The following is a 21101-nucleotide window of genomic DNA, read 5'->3' as shown; positions in this document are numbered from 1 at the left end:
ACACAGTGATGTTACTGAACTGATTATTATACATGAGCAAATACCCAATTCTATAACATGCTCACCATGAAAGGCAATGGTTTGGCTTTCTTCTGTGGGTTATTCAGATGGATTCTGCTAGACCAGATGGGATGATCCTACAAGGGTTATAACTCAAGTCTTCAAACCTCTGTTGATTCAAGTGGAGTAGGTGCAGGAAAGGAATGAGGGCAGAAGGAACAGCCGTAGAGCATTTTTGAAGATAATTCAAGCAAGATAGGGTTTCAGTGACTTCTGATCAAAGTTAGGGAAATCACGTCTGACAAGAGAGGTTCTGTAGAGTATGAGGTCTGCATTCCTGGGCCACAGCCATCCACATCATGAGCCAGCCTGCCCTTCTAATGTGTCCATACAAGTTTTAACTTAGAGGCTTTCCAAAACTTATGCCCTTGTCTTGCAAAGTACAGAATATCATGCAATCATGCTGAGACACCGTTGTAACATCCTAAAAACCAACAGTAGTGAGAAGGCTTTGCAGGTGGGAAGGTGCTTGGAAAAGTGATGACATCGGAAAGGATATGATAAAAATCTGTGAAGATTTGAGTGGTATGAAGATATCAGTAGGAAACTATTTTTCATTGTTTCTTCTATTGTAAAAATTAAGGGGAAGCAAATCAAACTAGCTGATGGAAAGTTTAAAATGAACAAAAGGAAGCTGCTTTTCATGCAGTAGGTATTGGAGTTCTTCGCAGTATGCTCTGATGGTTAATTTTTTTTTTTGTTTTAAAAAAATGCGTGTGAGTTGGAGAGACACTGTAAACTTCTAGTCAGTACGAAGACTTTCTGCTTCAGGACATCAGCGAGTCTCTGCAAACTGTGAACAGTGGGAGCAGGACAGTAGGCTAGACAAGTCTCTCTTAAAGGCCACAGCTGCAGGTGGGATAGGAGCTAGCTAGACCTTTGGCCTGACTGCTAGGAGCTGTTTCTAGACATCTGTACAACTCTTGAATATCCCTAATAACCTCACTGCCCAGAAGGGGACAGAAGCTTCCACAGTCCATTCAGGGCTTGGGCCAACAATGTTTATAGCTGTTGAAGAAGGGTAGGAAACATGAGAAATTGGGTCAAGTGATTGTTCCTGTGATTTTCCATGGGAAACCAATCAGAATAGAAAGCTCTAACCAGGAGCACCCACCTTCTGCAGAAGTGGTGGATGAAGGCTTCATTATGGCTTACATTGAGACTTCCCTCACTAATGTGTCTCCAAGAATATCAGAGCTTTTCCTTTGTGCTTTGTCTGTTTCCCTTCATGCTAATAATCACACGTGCAGCAAAGAATATGAGAAACAACTTTAGTAGATTAAGTCTATATTCTCCTAACAATGTTTTTTTCTTCATGGTAATGACTTGTTCTGATAAAAATGCAGAAGGATTATTATAGGATTTCTAACAGGAATAAAAGCTCTGAAGTGGCTTGGCTTATTAGAAATGCAGCGACTGCAAGACCAGGCATAGAAAAGAAAAGCAGGCAGATAGCTGAGGCTCTGGGCTAGGCTGCAGGAGACCCAGGCTTAAAACTTGGCTCTAAGATTTGCTGACCTTGGGCAAAGCAGCTAGTCTTTGTTCCTGTAAAATGAAGCTGGGGGACCTTTCTCCCTCCAGGCTTTGTATATTTTGTCTGCTAGATGCTTCGAACAAAGGCTTTGCTTCCCCTTTCCTCACTTGTCTTACAAATTGGAGTTATTGCCATTTTTAGGGCTTCTGGAAAAGCTGTGGAAATCTACCCTGTTAGATACAGTCTATCCATACAGAGCCGTGTGCTCTTTGTCTTTGCTCTGAGGCAGCTGAATACAAGACAGGTCTGACCTGAAAGCCACGTAACTTTTTTTACCCCAATGTTGTGCTGTCAGCAGGGCTTTCCTAATTAGCATGAGTGCAATGCCAATGGGTCAGGGCTGGCTAGCATCCAGCAACTTGGGGCACAAGAAAATTAGCGCAGCTCTGCCGGCAAAAAGTGCCACAGAAGCATCTCTGATATGTCTGAGTCTCATATTGCATGCTGGTTTGGTGGCAAAGGAGAATTTTTGCTTGGGTATTCTTAAGGGATATATATTGGAACCAGAAGGGCTGTGTGTGACTTGGTTGCAGGTAAGACTTAGGCTGGAAGTAGTATTTTAGACACACGGAGCTATGATGATGTTTGAGAGTCTGTTCCCTAGGTGTCAGGTGCAGCAAGGACCAGCTGTGCCCCAAGGGAGATGGAGCTGGGAGAAATACCACAATTGGCAGGGCAGGGACCTTACCAGCTAGGGTTTGTCACATGGCACCCCAGCAAGGGAGCAGGATGGGTCAGTGATATTAGCCAGGTTCAACCGAGAGTCCCGATCACCAGACTGGTAGCCTGCAGTTGATGAAGCAAGTCTGTGCCCAAGCCAGGGTCTAGATTAGCAGGGTGCATTGCCATGCTGCTGCAGTATAGTTCAAGCAGTAGCCAAAGGCAAGAGCTTAAAACCAGCTTCAATACAAAGAAACCATCTGAACTTCTAGAAGAAGGATGTGCTCTCTGAGCACTTACATGGTGGGGAGCTTGAGCTTGCATGAACGAAGAATTAGTCCTTATTCCTGCAGCTTCCAAATAAAACTAATTGTTGCTCCAAGAGATGATGTGTGTCCTTTACGCTGCTGAAACCTTGAGCCTGGTGCAAGAAGAGTGCTCCAGTGAGGTTACAGGCCTTGTTTAGGCTGCTGTGGTATTCAGACGTTGTCACCAAGTCCCAAAACTCTTAAATCCCACCCGGTTTAGCCAGGGCTGGTGAGATGAAGGGTGACTCTGAGAGCCTAAGGAAGCGTCAGGCAGCAGAAGCCTTTGCACAGCAGGAGCCTTTGCGCATCAGCATCCAGGTCCCTGGGCAGTGCTCTTTCAGTGAGCACATATTGACAGTAACAAGATGGAAAAACATCTCCAAGTTCAGAGATACTGTTGGGTTTGAAATGTGAAAACTAAACAAACCCCCAACTGCCTGGTAATTGGTGTTCCCTGGAGACAGTGGCTGTGGAAACATTAGCTCCTCGGGGTTTGGTTCTCAGCACTCAGATTTTCTTACTTTATTGCAGAATAAAAAAAATAATGCGAGCATAACTCAAACTGACCTGGTAATGAAAAGTGAAAGTGCAATATCTGCAGGTTTTTTTTCTTATTATTTTTTGAGCTGGGAATCATCTCCTGCAGGAACTATTCTTGGCTACTGACTTCATTGGGTTAAGGTCACTCAGCACTTAACCTCTCAGTCCAGCACTTAAACATCTGTATAATAACACCTTATCTACTTTATAAGGCTGTCACGCAGCTCGCTGGAGTCATTCGTATCTCTGATTTCTTTTCTGCATCTTCTAAGAGGTAACGTGTTAATGTTAGTATTGGCCTTAATACTCCAAATATATTCTGACTCCTCTTGTGTATGTGGGCAATTTCAGTCTGCATGTTGAGTATTTTTTAGTCCTCTTAGCCATGCAGAATGGTACTTTACAGTTAAATAACTGTGGTTTGATGGAGTTCTTTTTCTTAACAATAATTAGAGGGTTTTAGATAAATTCAGTGGTTTTCTGTGACCCAGAATAACAGCTGCAGATTGTAATCAACATCTTGAAGCCAGATCACATACTAATTGTGCATTGTGACAGCTTAATTCTCAGCAGTGCGAGATTGCTTGTAACTTGGGGTTTTTTCTTTACATAAACTTAGAAAACATTTCTTTTTTTAGATTGGCCCCTGGCTGGCAGGTACATTGCTGGTATATAATGACATCTACTGGCAAGCAGGATTTTGCAAAGTCTCCAGCACTTGTTTCTTTAGAGGGTTTCTCTGCCAAGATCCGCTGGCAGCATGGAAAGGATGCATATGAGAAAGATCTGCCAGCCTTGTGCTCCTTCTGATAAAAGAGCTCGGGGGGGAAACAAATTTCCTTGATTTGGTCATTGATAACTCTTGTTCAAATGTGTGATGCTGCTGAGAGGAATATTGCAGTGGATAGGTATGGATTAGCTGCCTGTTAGGTAGAAAATGAGAAAAGCTTTCCTAGCAGTCTGGAGCATACGCTCTGAAGTGGATCTCATAGCCTAATGAATCGTGGAGAGCTGCAGCACTACATGAAGCAAGTTGTTATCACTGGTCTATCAAAGTCATCTTACATGTTCCCTGCCTCTCTCCCTGCTACATGTTTTCACATCTATCTAGTTAAGCAGCCAGATTTTCTCCTTCCTGCTGATCAAAGCTGGTGCCAGGCTGAGTTCTGTTGCTCGTGGCTGGGAAGGTGCCGGTGCCTTGCTCAGGGGCTCTCTGAAGGTGAGGGCAGGTGAGACCACGACAACACTGTGTTTTCTGTTATTCTTTACTTGCCTGGATATATCCTGGACGTCTTCAATTTGCCCTTTTGGGTGTCTCACCCTTTTTCTTAAGCGCTACCTAGAGATTTTACGTCTCCCAAAGTCCACGAGGCCTATTGTGTCTAGCTTTGACAGAAGGGTGGTGATTTGTGTCTCAGACCTGCTGGGTAATGAACATGCACATAGTAGCAAGTTCCAGATGAGGAAAATGTGGGCTTTTTTCATGGTAAACATTTATTTTCCTGGTGAAATGGTGTGTGGACCATTAGTGGCTGTTATTTCAAGAGAATCCAATACATTTGATGCTGTGAGTGGCTTTGGGTCTCTGGAAACTCAGTTTCTGTTACTGGCTCTATATCACTGGCTTCAAAGGGGATCTTGGCCTTAGCTTTTCCCGTTCTTGTTCAAGTAAAATGGGATGAGCAATCATGTAATGCACTCTTGAGAAGAAAAAGACCTAGGGAGCAGCATCACTTTATAAACAAATACGTCTGGTTGCACCAAAATTATCATTTTGGCAAAGACTTGGCTGAGCAGCCTCTCGGGTATATTTGCTGGTCAACAGAGGTATACCGCTGCAAGCTCTAAGTGGTAATAAGACTTAAGGCAGGATGCTGTCTCTGGTTTGGACATGACATCTAAAGAGACATGTGGGGAGATGTTGCTCATTGCAGAGAACAATGAGAATGATGATCAGTGATTTTTTTCAGATTTAACCAGCAGGAAGACATTGAAAAGAATGGGCTCTGCAAGGAGGGGAGAAATCATGGACCAGACAATGTGGGTTAATCTTTAGGAAAAGCTTTCTACTGGAATAAGCACTAAGGGGCGAATGTGGAATATCAGCATCATTAGGTGTTTAAGAGCAGATTGGCACTGAAGTCTGGAGCGCTCTGACACAGTATTCCTCTACCCTAATGTGACCATGTTAGAGCTGCTGAAATTTTTGAGGAGCATGTGGAGATCTGAAGCATCAGGAACTTCCCAGAAGCAGACCAAAAGTAATTAACAGATTTTTTTTTCTTGCAAGGCAAAACATCAACCAGTACATGGCAAATCACCCACAAGACCAGAACTATTTTCTGTATGCTGTTTTTGTATTTAAGGACATAAGTTAGCCAATGTCATGATACATGACTAGGTTATTTTTCTGCTTCAGTGAACACTTCCCTTAGCACTTGGCAAGCTGTTTATTTGGTCCTGAGTAGCAGCATATGCCAGCAAGAAGCATCAGCCTGTACTTTGAGACAAGGAAGTTTTCAGAGCAGAGCTGTTATGTTTCTCAAATTTCAAAGTGTCTGACAAACCTATCTTTAACTGAGGACCTTCTTACCCCAACCATGCAAACAAGAAAAACTGGAATTTCAGGAACTACTGGTCTTGTTTCTGGGAATCCAATCCTTTATAGTAGTCCAGTCTATTTCTCAGGTTATTCCTGTGTAGTGGGATTGTGGTACCAACAGATTCCAATTATCTTCTATCTCCTATTCAGTGCATTCATACATCCATAGGTCTGCAAACCATTTGACTGTTTCTTAATTTGAACATTTCAGCAATTGATTGAACAACTGTTGTAGCTGTTGAACAGAAGTATTTCAAACACAACAGCTCCCTTTTGCACTCTCTTGTGCCCTCTCTGTTGCAGAGGTGGATGCTTTCTTCACATCATTACTCCACTTGGGGCAGTCCTGATTATAGGTGAACCAGCAGTTCAACAGCTGTCAAAGGTGTAGGACCACCCCAATCTCTCAGCAATTACTTACGTAGTGAGCGAAGGAGTGTCACAGTGGGGATGCAACTAATATGAAGTTACTGAATAAGATCTTGTGTGCCAAACACAGCTTTGAAGTCTTTAGGATGTTTTCAGGCTATTCTGAACTCTACAGTAACCTTGGTAAGGGTCTGGCTGTTTACCACATCACTAAGCATCTTTTCTCCTGCAGTGCCAAGTTTATTGGTGTCAAATTAACAGCTATACAGTTGTTGTTTTGCCTATTTTGATGCAAAGGTGGAGTATCAGGTTACTTCAGAGAAAGATATCTGTTGGTATCCCTGAAAAACGATGCACGTACTCTCCCCAGAGAGACAATGACTGGGATCGTATGATGAAGGGTCAGAAGGACCCTTCCAGTCTCATGGCAGGGTCCATGATGTTCATGATAAGGTTCAAGGGTTCAGAGACCCTTGGAAGGCAAGGTCTCCTGAGGAAGTACTTTTAGGGACAATTGACTTCTATGCAATACATTAAATAAAACCTTTTGCAGTACAAAAAGTGCCTGTAACTATTATTTAACCAGCTGACTGCATACTGGGTTAGGTTTCCTGATACACTAGCCAAACCTGCAACTTCTATTGACCCTTGTGCATCTTGTCCACATGACCTTTCGGTTTTATTAGATCAGAATATAATACAGAGATCCAGTGGAGAGGATTTTTCTTCATCCGTCAGAATGATCTAAAGTGAACTCCAAGTTGAGATTAATGTCTTATTTCTTGTGGAAGCAGGAGATAATGCCAATCTTGGTGTCAAATTTGCCAAGGTATTAATAGTGTTTTGGCATCATTAAACTAATAGAATCCTGCATCTGTGCATTGGAGAATGGCAGTCATTTGTGCTGCCTGTCTGGTCAGCAGCTTTTTAAAATGGAGCTGGGTGACATATATCTACTGTAGCTCTGGCTTTCAGTTGATCTGCAGATCATCCCTGGCTCTTAATGAAACTTTTTGTATTTGCTTCACCAGTAAGAAAAGACAAACCCAAACCCTACAATATTTTTTTACGTGAGTATTTAATTTGTATGGCTGCTGGAGACAAAGTGGTTTCATTTCAGCCTCTTCAAGCTGGTGGCTCCGGACCATGCAGTCTCTTGGAAGCATTCTCAGACACTTGAACCTGAAGACCACACTCAACTTATGACATCTCTTCTGTTGTCCTCCTCTACTTTTCTCATCAAACAGAGAAAACAGTTTAGTGTGTAACCATGGATCAGCAGTAGGCCACTTACACATGGTCTTCTAGCTTATTCTTTGTGAATATCAATTTGCCAAGTTAAATGCAAACCAAATAACCAGGAGAGAGAAAGAATAAACTTGTGGTTAGGGCACTGACCTGGGACGCAGGAAATCTGGAGTGATTTTCTGTCTTTGTCCCAGACTGTGAACTTCCATATGTGTTCCGCTCAGTTGTCCCTCTGACTTGTCACCCTCGTGAGATGAAAGCAACATTACAGTTGCTATGACTTCCTTCTCATTTCACAGGCATGCTGTGAAGTTAATTAATGAAGGGGAGCGGGGTGTGTTAATGGTGAAGTAACACTGCACAGCTCAACTCTGCTTCTGTTTCCATTTCATCTACCCATTTTGTTCTGGTTGTCTTGAACTCCTGCTATTCTGTCTCCTACCTTGGCTATAGAATCCCCAGTCTGTGCAGCTGTCAGTATGCCGAGTGTGTGATTCATGGGGTTCTGCTTGGCACATTGTTGAAGGTCTCCCAATGTCACCTTTATTGATGTTTTGTGACAAGGTTAGAAATTTTTATTTCATTTTAGGATTAGAAAAGTGGCACTTTTGTGTTAGATGTAGACCAGTTTGGAAAGAAGATAAAAAAAAATTTGTGGAATTGACCTTAGAATGATCTGTCTTCTGTTGTCTGCTTTGTAAACTGAAAGAAAAGTCCAGTGATGATTTACTTGAATTTGACAGGCAAATGAGAATCTAACCATGTGTTTTGTACTGATTTTTCCCTCCATTATTTTCTTGTTTAGTTTGCTCTCATTTCCATTAACGTAGGCCACAACCCAGAGTTTGAAATAAAATATATGATTATAGGCCACAGCTGTTCTCGAGTTGGAAGAAATATTTGTAAACTTGGCAGCTGCTTGAGGAGCTGCAAGTGGAGGAAAGAAAAGCAGTTAAACTTGAGTAGACTGCTTAAAAACATCACTGAGGGATTATTCCTTTGTGTGTTTCTGATGTCTCTCTAGGATCAGGTAATACTGAATTGTTCTATCTCATATCTTTCCATATATGTGCAGATCCCTTCTTTCTCCTTTTTAGGTCTATTTCTTTTCAGAGAAATTCTGCAATGAGGCTACATATGGCAAAATCCATGTATTAGTTGTTTCCGCTCTGAGGAAATATAACCTTCATTGCTAGATGATATCTTCTTCTTAATTTTATAGTTAAGTCCACTTAACCACATAAGGATCTACATGGGATCTAGCCATCATATGGTCACAGACCATATGCATAACGTTCAGGTGATTCTGTGGGGTAGTGAGGCTTGCTGTAACCCAATTGAGGTGAACCATCGGATGATATACAACAAATCAGTCTGTCTGTGCATATGGTGGGCATGTAATGGAAGGTTTAAAAAAAAAAAAAAATCCAACCTTCATGATCATGGAGGGTTCACTAACCTAGAGCCAGCATAATTTGGTAAATCCATGTGATGCTGGTGTATCAGGAAGACATCCTTGCTCAAATGTAGAAGTGGGATAACTTTGCTGATGTACACAAACTAATAAAGGAACCTGTCTGGATGTGTCTACGCTTCCCCAGCTCACCTCTCTATGTTGAATAGATGATGTGCTTGAAGCCAAGGGAAGTATCTTTATTCTTCATCACCCCAATATTCTGTCTGCAGCAGCTGAGTTGCCTGTGCTCTTAATTTCCTCATGATGTGGCATTTCCTTTTGTCCATTGGGTCTCAAAAAACCATGTCCCCGTGTAAGCCGGGCTTTAACCTCCCCCGAGGCAGGACAGAAGTAGTTCTTAGGCTTTGTTCTGTATCTGTTGTGTGGCTCTGAACACTTCCATTATAAAATAAATAGAAGCAAATTCAAAATTCAATCCTTTTTATGGGATTCTGCAATAATTTATTGTTTCAGTATGACTCAGAAAACTTTCCTAATTTGCTTGCAGAATTTGTATCAGTTCTTTGAGGAATGAGAGATGGAGTTTTCAGAGTGATTTGTCTAGTGCTACATCTGCAGAGCTTGCAGTATTCAGTATTTTAGGAGCTTTTTAATATTTAAAATAACAGAGTCACAGAAAGGTCAGGATTGCAAGGGACCTTTGGTGATCATCTAGTCCAGCTCCCTGCTAAAGCAGGTTCATCTAGAGAAGGTTGCACAAAATGCCATCCAGGCGCATTTTGAATATCTCCAGAGGATGCTGCACAGCCTCTCTGGGCAGCCTGTGCCAGGGCTCTGTCACCCTCAAGGGAAAGAGGTTCTTCCTCATAGGGAGCTGCCTGTGCTGCGGTTTGTGCCCGTTGCCCCTTGTCCTGTCGCTGGGCACCACTGAAAGGAGCCTGGCCCCGTCCTCTTCACACTCGCCCTCAAGATACTTGTAGACACTGATAAGACCCCCCCCTCAGTCTTCTCTTCTCCAGCATAAACAGGCCCAGCTCTCTCAGCCCTCCCTCAGACGGGAGATGCTCCGGTCCCCTCACCATCCCTGTAGCCTCCGCCGGACCCTCCCCAGCAGTTCCCTGTCTCTGGAACTGGGGAGCCCAGCACTGGGCACAGCACTCCAGGCGCAGCCTCACCAGGGCAGAGCAGAGGGGCAGGATCACCTCCCTCCACCTGCTGGCCACGCTCCTCCTGGTGCCCCCCAGGGTCCCACTGACCTTCTTGGCCACGAGGACACACTGCTGGCCCATGGGCAACCTGCTGCCCACCAGCACCCCCAGGCCCCTCTCCGCAGAGGTGCCCCCCAGCAGGTCACCCCCAGGCTGTACTGGTGCGCGGGGCTGTCCCTCCCCAGGGCAGGACCTTACACTGGCTGACCTTCACCAGGCTCCTCTCTGCCCAGCTCTCCAGCCTGCCCAGGTCTCGCTGAACGGCAGCGCAGCCTCTTGGGGTATCAGCTGCTCCCCTCAGTGTTGTGTCATTAGCAAACTTCCTAAGCCCAGCTGCCATTTGTGTTGATGTGCTTCCTCACTGGTACCACTACCTACACATTCAAGTTTTTGTCCGCAAATCTATTGACCAAAGAAGTAATAGGTCATGCCATCTAGAGTGTAAAACTACTCCAGAAAATGTAGGCTACGTTTAAGGGAATCTGTGCTCTGTTCCCCTCCTAATCAGTAGTCCCTTCTGCTTTTGCTGCTTCTTCCTGTTTTCCTGGTCCTTATTACCTCTTTAGTTTGGTCCAGATGTTCCCCCAGGAAGGGACAGCCTTTGAAGTTCAGATATCCATAAAGTAGCTGGGTGGTGATAGAACTGTATGGGGTAAGGAGATAGGTGTGGTTTACACGGTGCCACAAGGTCCTTATTGTGCTGAAGCTGCGAGTGCAGCCAGCCTGTGGGTATAAAGCATTACTTTTATCCCTCTTGGTGGCACAACCAAAGTTTGGCCTTGGTGTGAGGAATGTGATGGACTTTTCTTCCCCAGGGCTCAGTGCCAGCTGCCTAAGCCTGCCTGTTTTTCTAGTGGGATGCCTGGATCCTTCAGCCCAGGGCACTTGCAGGCTGTGTCTGCTTGGCAGCTGTTTCACTGGCCTGTGCTCTCTGTCTCTGCTATTTCTTTATTATATTTACACATTGCTTACAATTTTAAACCGAGCTGTGGAGCGCAGTGACTGTCATTTAATATTTATTCATAGCGTCCAGCAGAGTGACCCAAGCAGGGAACAAATGAGGCATTGCTGTAATTCAAGTCAATAATCTTAGAGTAAGTGCTGAAAAGCAAAAAAATGGCACTTGTAGAAATGTGTAGCTACCTGTGCGCTACACAACCTCTGTGTACTCACACTCTGTGCTAGTATATGACTTCAGTACTTGCAGTGCCTGCCTGCCCTCTCTTGCTCAGCAGTATCTGCTTCTATCTGACTGCTGCACTTCACAGCTGTACGGCAAGAGAAGTCTTCTGGTTGCTTTTGATCAGATGGCAGTTTGCCAGATCTAGGCTCTTTTAACAGGTATTTTGTCAACAGTGAGCTAATGAACGTGTTTATTCTCTTGCTAACTTTGGTGGCAACGTTTGATTAAAGGCCACTGGCTGTGTAGCACAGAGGATGAAAACTAAACATGAATGGCTGGCTTTCCAGTGGGTAAGAGAAGGACAGCGTTCTCCTGAGCCTGGAAAAGGGGAAGTACTCAGGAAAAAACTGCTGCCTGCCTTTGGAGGCTAATTCCTGAAGGTGTAACCTGCCCAGCAAGAACTCCTCTTGAACAATGTTATTTCAGGCCTCTTTGATTTATTTTTCAGCCCAGTTTGTCATTCTCTAACTGCATTTTTCCCTGGTTTTAGAAAGTGGTTTCCAGGGTAAATGCCGTGGCAGAGCCTCTTAATCCACAAGTGCTGGAGAGAGAGGCAAGCTCTTTTGCCAGACCAGCGACCTAACTGGAGGGGCTGAGGGGAGGGAACGGTACCTTTTGGGTACCAGCACTTCCCTAGGTCTTAGCAGCACGCTGAACACAGTGCTTGGGATTTTACCTGCTTAAAAAAATCTGGTGGACAAGTGAAAAGAAAAGGTGTTTGTTCTGCAATGCAGTATGTTAAGTTGGTTAGTTGTGTTTTTGGTTTTTTTTAAAAGGGGGTGGGGAGTGGGGAGAGAGGATAATAATAATAATAATAAAAAACCCAGAGCTGCTTAGTGAAGTAAATTGCTGTGGCAACATGACTCTGTTCCAGTTAGCTGCATCCTCAGTGGGGATTTTGGCAGCTGACTGTGAGATAAGGGTGCAGGCTGTTGGTTGCTTTCCTACCCCTGCCTGTCACAGCTACTTTGGCACTGTGCAAGCACAGCAGCACAGATGCTTCTCTTGTTTCCTGCACTTCTCCACTTCTTGCTCCTGTCGTTTACGCAGTTTACTCTGTGAACGTCAGTGTTTCCACGTAGGCAACGTGATCTCTTCTTGTGCTTTTATTAAGGTTCAGGCATCTGCTGAACCCTTAGCCTGACAGCTTTTCCTGCTTCGTGCGGGATACAAAGCAGCGAGCCAGGGTTAATGGGGGGGTCAGTGGAAGGGGCAGAAGTGGGAGCCCTTTCTGCTCTGTGATGGGGTTCAGTGGTGGCTCCTCAGGGGACATTAAACCTCTCTTGAGTGTCTGAGTTGCTTCTGTGCAGTTTTCTCCTTGGGGAGGAACTGGTGAAGCTGGTGGATGCCCAAAGATTTCTCCTGCAGACTGGTAAAGTCCTCTAGTTATTTCCAGTAAAGAGTCAGCTCTGTGCCAGGCTGGCTGATGTATAGCATGCGGTGCTTCCATTTATGCATCAAAAAAGAGGCAGTGGCAGTAAACACAAGTGAAGAAAGAAAAAAGAAAGTGGGTTTTGCTGGATCACATGTTCCCTGAGCATGGTGCATCCCTGAGGTCCTTCTTTCCTGCTTGGTGAACCCTGGTCTGTGAGTAGCAGTTCAGGCTGACCAGCTGTGTCTGCTGTGCATGGTCATGAAGTGGGAGAGAGTCTGCAGTGCAAATGCCCATGGAGCCTCTTGGTTGTAAGGGCCGATAGATTTGCTATGGGCTTCACATCTTAGTAGGTAGCTGCTTGAGATATGTTAAAATTCAAAAGAACAAAATTGTGCTGCTTTAGTTAAAAAAAAAAAAAAAAAAAAAAAGTCTTTTTCTTCCTGGGATGCTATTGGCTTAAGAGGTAAGTCACCATTTCAATCTGGGAAGAGGAACAACCTTATTTTTGGAGGTTTACAACACCAGATTGGATAAACCCTGAACAACTTGGTCTGAACTCACCGTCGATGGTGCTTTGACTGGGAGGTTGAACTAGAAACCTCACGAGGTCCTGTCCAGCACGAATGGCTCTATGAACATCATGCATTAAAATGATTGACTGATGCTTTCATTAATTTTGTTCAGCTGTGCCAAAGAGTTCCTAATTCATGGGGGGGGGGGGGGGGGGGGGGCAAGAGAAGATGCTAATTAACCATATTCCTTTACTTTGCACAGAGAAGACAAATCATTCTCCTACCTACACTGCACACTGCCATGCAACAGCAACTCCTCCAAGTTATATTGACCTCTTAGAGCAAATGATTTCCTTAAAAATCACATTTGCTATTTGATGGATTCCCTCTCTCATTAGGAAGCCATTAAAATACAGATCTGATTTTTTACCACTAGCTGCACAGCAAATTCTAGACAGAGTGCTTCATGAAGGTTCAGTTAGCAACAGATGTGATTACAGAAGTATCTAATGGCGTTAATTTGCATATCCAGCACAGATACTTTTCAGATAGTATCTTTTATTAAACTTTAAGTGTCAAATACACCTATTAATAAATAAGGCCTGATTTTGTCACTCTGCCTGACGTTGACTGGAAACTCGCCTTAGGAATACATCCATCTAAGTCTGCTGGACTACTCATGCAGGAAAAAAAAATTCACAAATAGGACTGTGTGGCAGAATTTGGCCTGAATTTATCTGCATGTGTAGGTAGTCCTTATGTATATACAGGCAACTTAGAAACATATGCGTCAAATGCTTACCACTTTAATGCTCTTTCAAAAGGGTTCTTCTATGTTTTTGGGTTTTTACCAAAAACAAAAAAGCAAACAAACTTTTTTCCCAGGTGGGAAAAAGGTCTGAGTTGCTTAGCTCTGCTTTGTGGCATGTCATTTGCCAGCAGTGCTAGTGGCTTTACATCCCATGTATGTGTGATTGCTGTTTCAGGTAGAAGAGACACTGCTAGCAGTCCATTAAAGGACTCATGCCAACATCTTTTGTAAAATCCAGCAGTACTGGTGCCATCAGTCTGAGCACAAACATGCAGGACGAATGTAGGCAGACTGCTGGATCACAGCCAGCTACCTCAAGACAGCAGGCATAATCCTGCTCCGTTCATAAAGCCTAACAGAGCTGTTGACTATGAGAAATACAAGGCCTAAATGGAGTGGCTTCCAAGGTTACATTTTGGCCTAATGTGAGCAGGTAAATGGGAAAAAATCCCCGTATTTGGGTTTTTCCAAAAATTTTCATGCCATTGGAAATTTGGCATGGCAGTAAGTTGACTTTGTGCTTTGAAAAGTGGCAGCAGAGTTTCTCAGTGAAATGATTCTATGCTTCAAAAACTTTTAACAAGGCTAGGTCTCTAATCTTTTCTTGGAGAAAGACTCGTTCTGGGCGGTATTTACAAAAAGGAGGGTAGGGATGGATCAGCCCAGAGGAAGACACTGTGATAGAGAGTTGAAAGTGAACCTTTTCAAATATGGGCAACTTACAGGTGACTGAGAACAGCATTGTTACAGCGAGGTGGAGAAGCTGGCCTCAACTCTCAACAGATGATAATTGTGCTGTCTAAAATATACTATAGGATGGTATGGCATTTCATATTTTTTCAGTATTTTTTCCATTGGTGTTGTAGGGTGAAGAAGGGTCCCCTGGCTTTCCTGGGCTGAAAGGGGATAAAGGAGAAAAAGTAAGTCCAAATCCTTCTTATACTGTGAAAAGTTTGCGTCTATAAAGGTATTGCGGAAGGTTAATGAAAACAGACCCTCTTCTAAGTCTTTAGTTTTACCTCTGTTTTCGTGTTTCATGTTAGCAAGGTGCTAAGAAAAGGAGACTACACTGAAGCATTATTTTTCAGCAAAGTGTACCCTTAAAATCTTTAAATCTCTTGATGATGCTTAGCACTATTTGACAAATGTGTGGAGATATCAAGGGCATGAATTTTGCTTAAATTTTGTAAAATTCTGAAACAGAAGAGTGAAACAAAACAGAAGCTTGGTGCTAATGGCTCCACATCCAGAAACATCAGCGTTTCTTCAGTTTGAGACATGGAAGGCCAAAAATGATGATGTCCTTCCTTGTACTGAACATAATAAGTTTTGGACTGAGATGGCCTTTAGCTCACTGTGTTGTCATCTTAAAAAAGAAAAAAAAAAAAGGAATTATCCTATACTGAGCTTGCTCTGTCAACTTTTTGTATTTTGCATATGTAAATACATATACATTTTATATATGTATATGTAATATATAAATATATATACATATATAATAAAATATATGAATATATAAAAAATGAGTATTTTATACATGTAAAATTTATACATGTAAAAAAAATATTTACTTTGGATGCATTAGTCTGAAATGCCTTAAACATCATTTGCAGGAGGGATTTAAACTTTTTTCACCTCTTGTAAACTAGCAAATGTTCAGGATTGCAAGGCAAACCCTCCACCAAATAATACACAACAAACCAGCTCAGTATAATCACAGCCCAGCGTGGCAGTTTTCAGTGCCCATGTCTGTTTCTCTTTCAAACCTTTTTTTGCAATACATCTAAAAAGAAATTCCTGCAGTACCTAGAAGTAAAAACACTGTGCCAGTTCCTTGCCATGTATGTCGGCAAGCCTATTATCTTTCCATTCTCCATTTGTTCTTTAAATTGCCAGCTGCACACAGCAAAACTTGCCTTTTCCCATTTGTTGCAGTCCCGGTTAGCAGTGGTGCTGCCAACCACAACATACTTAGTTCCATTCATTTTGGTGCATAGGAAAATTTAAAAAGTGGTGCCTGGATTTCTGTCTTTGTTTTCTATGGCTTTCCATGTTCACCACTCTAGGACTTGCTTCCCAGTGGCTAGGGTCGTTCCTGAGGACTGCTTGAAGTTTTCAAGGTTTCTTTTCTGTTTGCTTTTAGGCTCATTACTTATGTGCGTTATAGCTGTATCTAGAAGCTTCTGAACTTTGGGACGGGTGCTGTATGAGCAAGGAGTTAAAAAAAAAATATTTAAAAAATTATCAGTATTTAGTTACATAACAGCAGTATTTTGAGACAATGGAGTGGTGGACAGAGGCTGAGGGGAGATGGTATTAGAGATGACTCAATGGTATGTGTCTAATTAGCTGCAAAGCTTTTATATTAATTTATTCTTAAATGAGTTAAGTGGCCAAGAGTGCTTAGTTGCTCATTAACAGCTCATCAATCGGCCATAACATAGTGTGTTAATGTCAGCAGCAGCTCCTCCAAAGACTGTAAATAATAAATGTTTGCATTGAAGTGATTCTCCTCATTCCTTATTTTTGTCTTGATGCGTTACTCATGTCCTTCTCCTTGCAACGGGTGTTAATATTGTGCTGATGATAATTCTGTTGTTGTTACAGGGATCTCTGGGCTCACCTGGCCCCCCTGGGAAGGATGGAGCAAAAGGAGAAGCCGTAAGCCTTTTTGTTCCTTTCATGTAATCCTCGCCTTTCAGTGCTGGGCAGGCAGTGGAAATCAATCTGTATTGAACAGACCACGTCTTGGGGTTTTGTATGGGCATTGTAGGAGCAGCAGAAACAAATGGCAGGAGGTTAATAGCCTCAGCACTCTCCCTCGCACGTTTGCAGCGATGGCAGGTGGTGTATGGATTAGCCGTCCCGAGGGGCTCCCGGGGCAGCTCTGTTACCATTCATTAAGACGGGAAAGGGGGCGTTCATGGCAGCCTGTGGTTTGGGACCCGCTTCTGCGGCTGTGCTGGTTAATGGCTGCAGCTGCAGAGCCTGGCCATTTGTTTTAAGTCTGGCAAAGAGTCATAGGCTAGCGGAGATGGCAGGGGATGCAGGGTGCTGTCTTACGCTTCCCCAACAGACGGGGGTTAGAGAAATCCATGTCGCAGCCACAGAAGCAGGCACCTGAACACATCTCGTGCACTGCTAAAAGCTAAGAGCAAAGGAAGAGTTTCAGGGTTAGTGCAAAAAAGGATGCAGCGTACCAAATATTGTCTTTAAAAGTACTATAGTTGAAGCATAAAATCACAAACACATTTTCCAGTATCTTATATAGGTGTATTTTAGTGCTTTCCCCCTTTTCCACTGCTTGATCACCATCCCTTTGAATTATCTTCATCCTGATGGTGGACTTTTACCATCTCATTCACTGTCCCTTTGTGGCAGTCATGTGGTGGTGACTGGAGGAAGTTGGGTAAAGGACTTTTTGGAAGGGCAGGCATACACAGAAGTAGTGATACGCAGCAGAAAAGCTCTATTATTTTTTTTCCTGTTACTTACATCCTGTTTCTGCTTTGTGCTGCACCTGTCCCACTTCAGAAAAACTGCAGTAATTTTTTCCAGTACAGCTTGCAGAACTGATGCAATTTCATCACATCACACGTGGCACGGTCTGGGTTTGGACAGTGACATGCTTGGACTTGCAGAAATCCTTATAGGATGTGTTTATTGCACTGAAAGGTCACCATTCCAGAACAAATGCGTCTCCAAGGAATCCATATTTGCAGATTGTAGTCGATGCAAGCTGTTCATGACTTAGGGAACTCATTTCTTCCTACTGGGGTGGGTGTGTTTGAAGAGTAGTTGAAGAGCTGCTTCCGTTTTCTGTTTGTCTCTTTCTGCTTTTATTTTTGCAAAGAAAGCACATCGTAAACTTTTAGATCTCTAGATAATGGTACTCAGGACTGCAGATATGGCTAGAGCTCCCATTTCTAAGGCTGTATATAATGAGTGTTTCAAGCCATCCTTGCCTTTATATATAAAAGGCTTAGCATTTACCACTGATGTTGCTGTTACTTGCAGGGTGAGCCAGGACAGCCAGGTGCATTTGGACTGCCTGGGCCAGCAGGTCCAAAGGTAAGCTTTCCATTTCTTCTTTATATGGGCAGGCATTTTTTTTCACTGCCTTTTTATATGTGTGAATTGCTTGGATTACTTTTTGTTTATGACTTTTGATATTCTCACTGGTGAAATGAAGAAACTCAAAATGCTCATTTTCATCAGGCATCTGTTAAGGTATCAGCAATTAGGCAAAGTACGTAAAAAGAAGAAATTCCTTTTGTTCAATGAACAGCATAGCTGAAGAAGATGAAAATAATATGTTTTGGGGGACATAAGCTTTGCTTCATGCCTTCAGTAAGCATTCCCATCTCTCACAAAGATGCAGGTGAGAATTATTATCCCTACTCTATGACTATGAGAAAAAAAAAAAAAAAATAATGGGGAGATCCTACCCTGGATGTTTCTGCCTATTTTGGGAGCTTCTGGTTTGCACCATTAGACAGTGGCAGAGTGATACAGAACTTGAGCTGATGCTTATATCACTGGGTTTGCTTCAAACAAGGTGCTTCTGAATGGAGATCTGGTGAGACTTAGCTGAGTGTCAGAAATATGCCTAAAATTTGAAGCCCTTCTCATAAGCAATTCCTTAACCTCCTTTTACAACCTCAGCTCTCCTTGCCTTGTTCCCTGGTTACTGAAGGGATCACCATCCCTCAGATCAGTTTTGTTATAACACAAGAAGAAGATGGTGCACTAGATTGACAAGTATGTTTTGAGGAGCATCTTGCACAGCAAGTTCAGCTCAGCCTACGAAAGGTGGTGTAGGTACAACAGTTTGATTGCCCAGATTTACTTCACCCAGTTCTGTTTCTGTACAAGCAAAGACCTTTGAGCATCACATCTTTCTGGAAGAGCCATATCTAGTCTAAACCTCCCACTGAGTTCACTGATGCCTTTGTCCTCAAATAGGAGTTATTTCAGGTACTGGAAAGTACCTGAACAGCTTTCCACATGTAGCCTTGTCACTTGGCTCTGTCTGAGAGGACTCTACGAAGCAGTTAATTTCTATAGGTCCTTCTGGCTTCTGCAGCTATAGAGAGGCCCTTTCTCCACAATGTCTTTTTTTCATAGAGGGAAATGTTCATCATTTCCTAAAGTCTCATCAGGAGGGTATCGGAACTAATGGTCTGTTTGTGGATTAGCGGAAATACTTGGCAGCCATCCCACGGTTCTCGGTGGGAGGCATATTGCCTTCAGCAACGTGAAGGGGTTGGTTGTGGAAGCTGTGTGGCAGCATGTTCAGCAGGGGATAAATGACAGCTGCAAAGCAGGGTTGGGCTGAGCTGAGTGGAGGCACTCTGGATATTATTTTGTCCTTCAGTGGGATTTGGGAGTGGATGAAATGAACTGAATTCATCACCCATAAATGCCTGTCAGCTGCATCTCTCCTATCACGCAAATAAATACATATTTTCTCTCTGTCCTGCGTATTTCCCATAGTGCAATTACAAACCAGTAGTGTATACAATGCTCCTTGTGGTATGAATTTCTTCACCCTTGCTTTGCAAAGCTTTTACAGACCAAGCAAAACTGAGGCACCTACATCTACCTCCGGAAGGACTTTATTCTTGAAAATGTTCCATATTTCCCACTGAGATTATCAGGCACATATACTTCTGCCAAGTAACAAGGCAATGCTGAACAGAACTTCAGCGCTACGGGATGGGCAGGATAGGTGCTGGTGGGGCTGAACCTAGAGACAACTGACTAGACAGTGCCAAGTACTCCCAGGGAAGAGGTGATCTTGGCTAATCCCAGCCTCTCAGGTCCAGTGGCTAAATAAAAATGATAGTGTGCTTTCACAGTGACTTTTATTTACCTCAGTGGATGCTCTGGATATATGCAGTGTCCTTAAGCAGGATTCTGACCTGAGCTATTTTAAGAAATAAACCTGAATTTGCTGATGGGGGTTTAAAATCTAAAATATGAATCCACACGCCTTTAATCCTTGGCATAAAGCTCGGCCGCCTAGCTGGTGTGGAAAAAGGTGTATAGAGATGGGTGGAGCTGGCAGAGAGGTCACATCTCCAATTACAGCTGTAACGATTGGGGTTTTTTTGCCAGATCACTTATTTTTATTGTCAGTGTCAGTACAGTGGCTTTGGGCTCTACCCCAGGCTCCCTGGAGAGCTACCTTGCAGTTTCTCTGGTCAGTTGGGATGTGGTCCTTCCTGCCTCAATCCATCTTCATTTGCGTTGAGCCAGGCAAGTGCAGTGCACACTCAGCAGCTGTACGTGCACCCCAGGAAATTCAGCCCCCTGTTTATCTGCTTGGCTGAGGGATCAATACCTAAAACCCAACACACTGGGTTTATGAAAGGCAGGTCCTGCTTGATGAACCTTATCTCCTGCAACATGATGACCCACCTAGTGGATGAGGGAAAGGCTGTGGATGTTGTCTACCTGGACCTTATTAAAGCCTTTGACGCTGTCTCCCACAACATTCTCCTGGAGAAACTGGCTGTTTATGGTTTCGACAGATTTACTCTTTGCTGGGTGAAAAAAAATGGTTGGATGGCTGAGCCCAAAGACTGGTGGTGAATAGTGACGAGTCATAGGTGCTGTTCCCCAGGGCTCAGTACTGGGGCCAGTCCTGTTTAATATCTTTATCGATGATCTGGATGAGGGGATTGAGTGCACCCTCAGGAAGATTGCAGGTGACACCAAGTTGGGCAGGAGTGTTGGTCTGCTTGAGGGTTGGAAAGCTCTGCAGAGGGACCTGGACAGGCTGCACCGATGGGCCAAGGCCAATTGTATGAGTTCAACAAGGCTCAGTGCCGGGTCCTGCACTTGGGTCACACCAGCCCCACGCAGCGCTACAGGCCTGGGGCAGAGTGGCTGGAAAGCACCTGGGGGTACTGGCTGACAGCTGGCTGAACATGAGCCAGCAGTGTGCCCAGGTGGCCAAGAAGGCCAGTGACATCGTGGCCTGTATCCAAAACCGTGTGGCCAGCAGGACCAGGGCAGTGATCGTCCTCCTGTACTGGGCACTGATGAGGCTGCCCCTTGAATCCTGTGTTCAGTTTTGGGCCCCTCACTGCAAGACAGACATTGAGGTGCTGGAGCGTGTCCAGAGCTGGGCAGTGACGCTGGTGAAGGGTCTGGAGCACAAGTCTTGTGAGAAGCAGCTGAGGGACCTGGGGATGTTTAGCCTGGAGAAGAGGAGGCTCAGGGGAGACACGTTATCACTCTCTACAGCTACCTGAAAGGAGGTTGTA

The 21101-nt window shown here is 43.8% G+C and overlaps 1 protein-coding gene across 1 annotated transcript in view; it reads left to right on the top strand.

Annotated features, from left to right (window-relative positions):
* The window catches only part of COL22A1 (collagen type XXII alpha 1 chain), a 237671-nt gene that overhangs the window by 110405 nt on the left and 106165 nt on the right, over positions 1–21101 (top strand). The window contains exons 13-15 of the mRNA XM_037381896.1: positions 14694–14747; positions 16435–16488; positions 17845–17898. Coding sequence (XP_037237793.1) covers positions 14694–14747; positions 16435–16488; positions 17845–17898 — 162 coding nt within the window. The remainder of the gene's footprint in view (positions 1–14693; positions 14748–16434; positions 16489–17844; positions 17899–21101) is intronic.

Source organism: Falco rusticolus, chromosome 3 (genome assembly GCF_015220075.1).
Source record: "Falco rusticolus isolate bFalRus1 chromosome 3, bFalRus1.pri, whole genome shotgun sequence".
Taxonomy (NCBI): domain Eukaryota; kingdom Metazoa; phylum Chordata; class Aves; order Falconiformes; family Falconidae; genus Falco; species Falco rusticolus.
The sequence above is the reverse complement of the archived record's forward strand: the minus strand, read 5'-3'. Positions and strand labels throughout refer to the sequence as shown.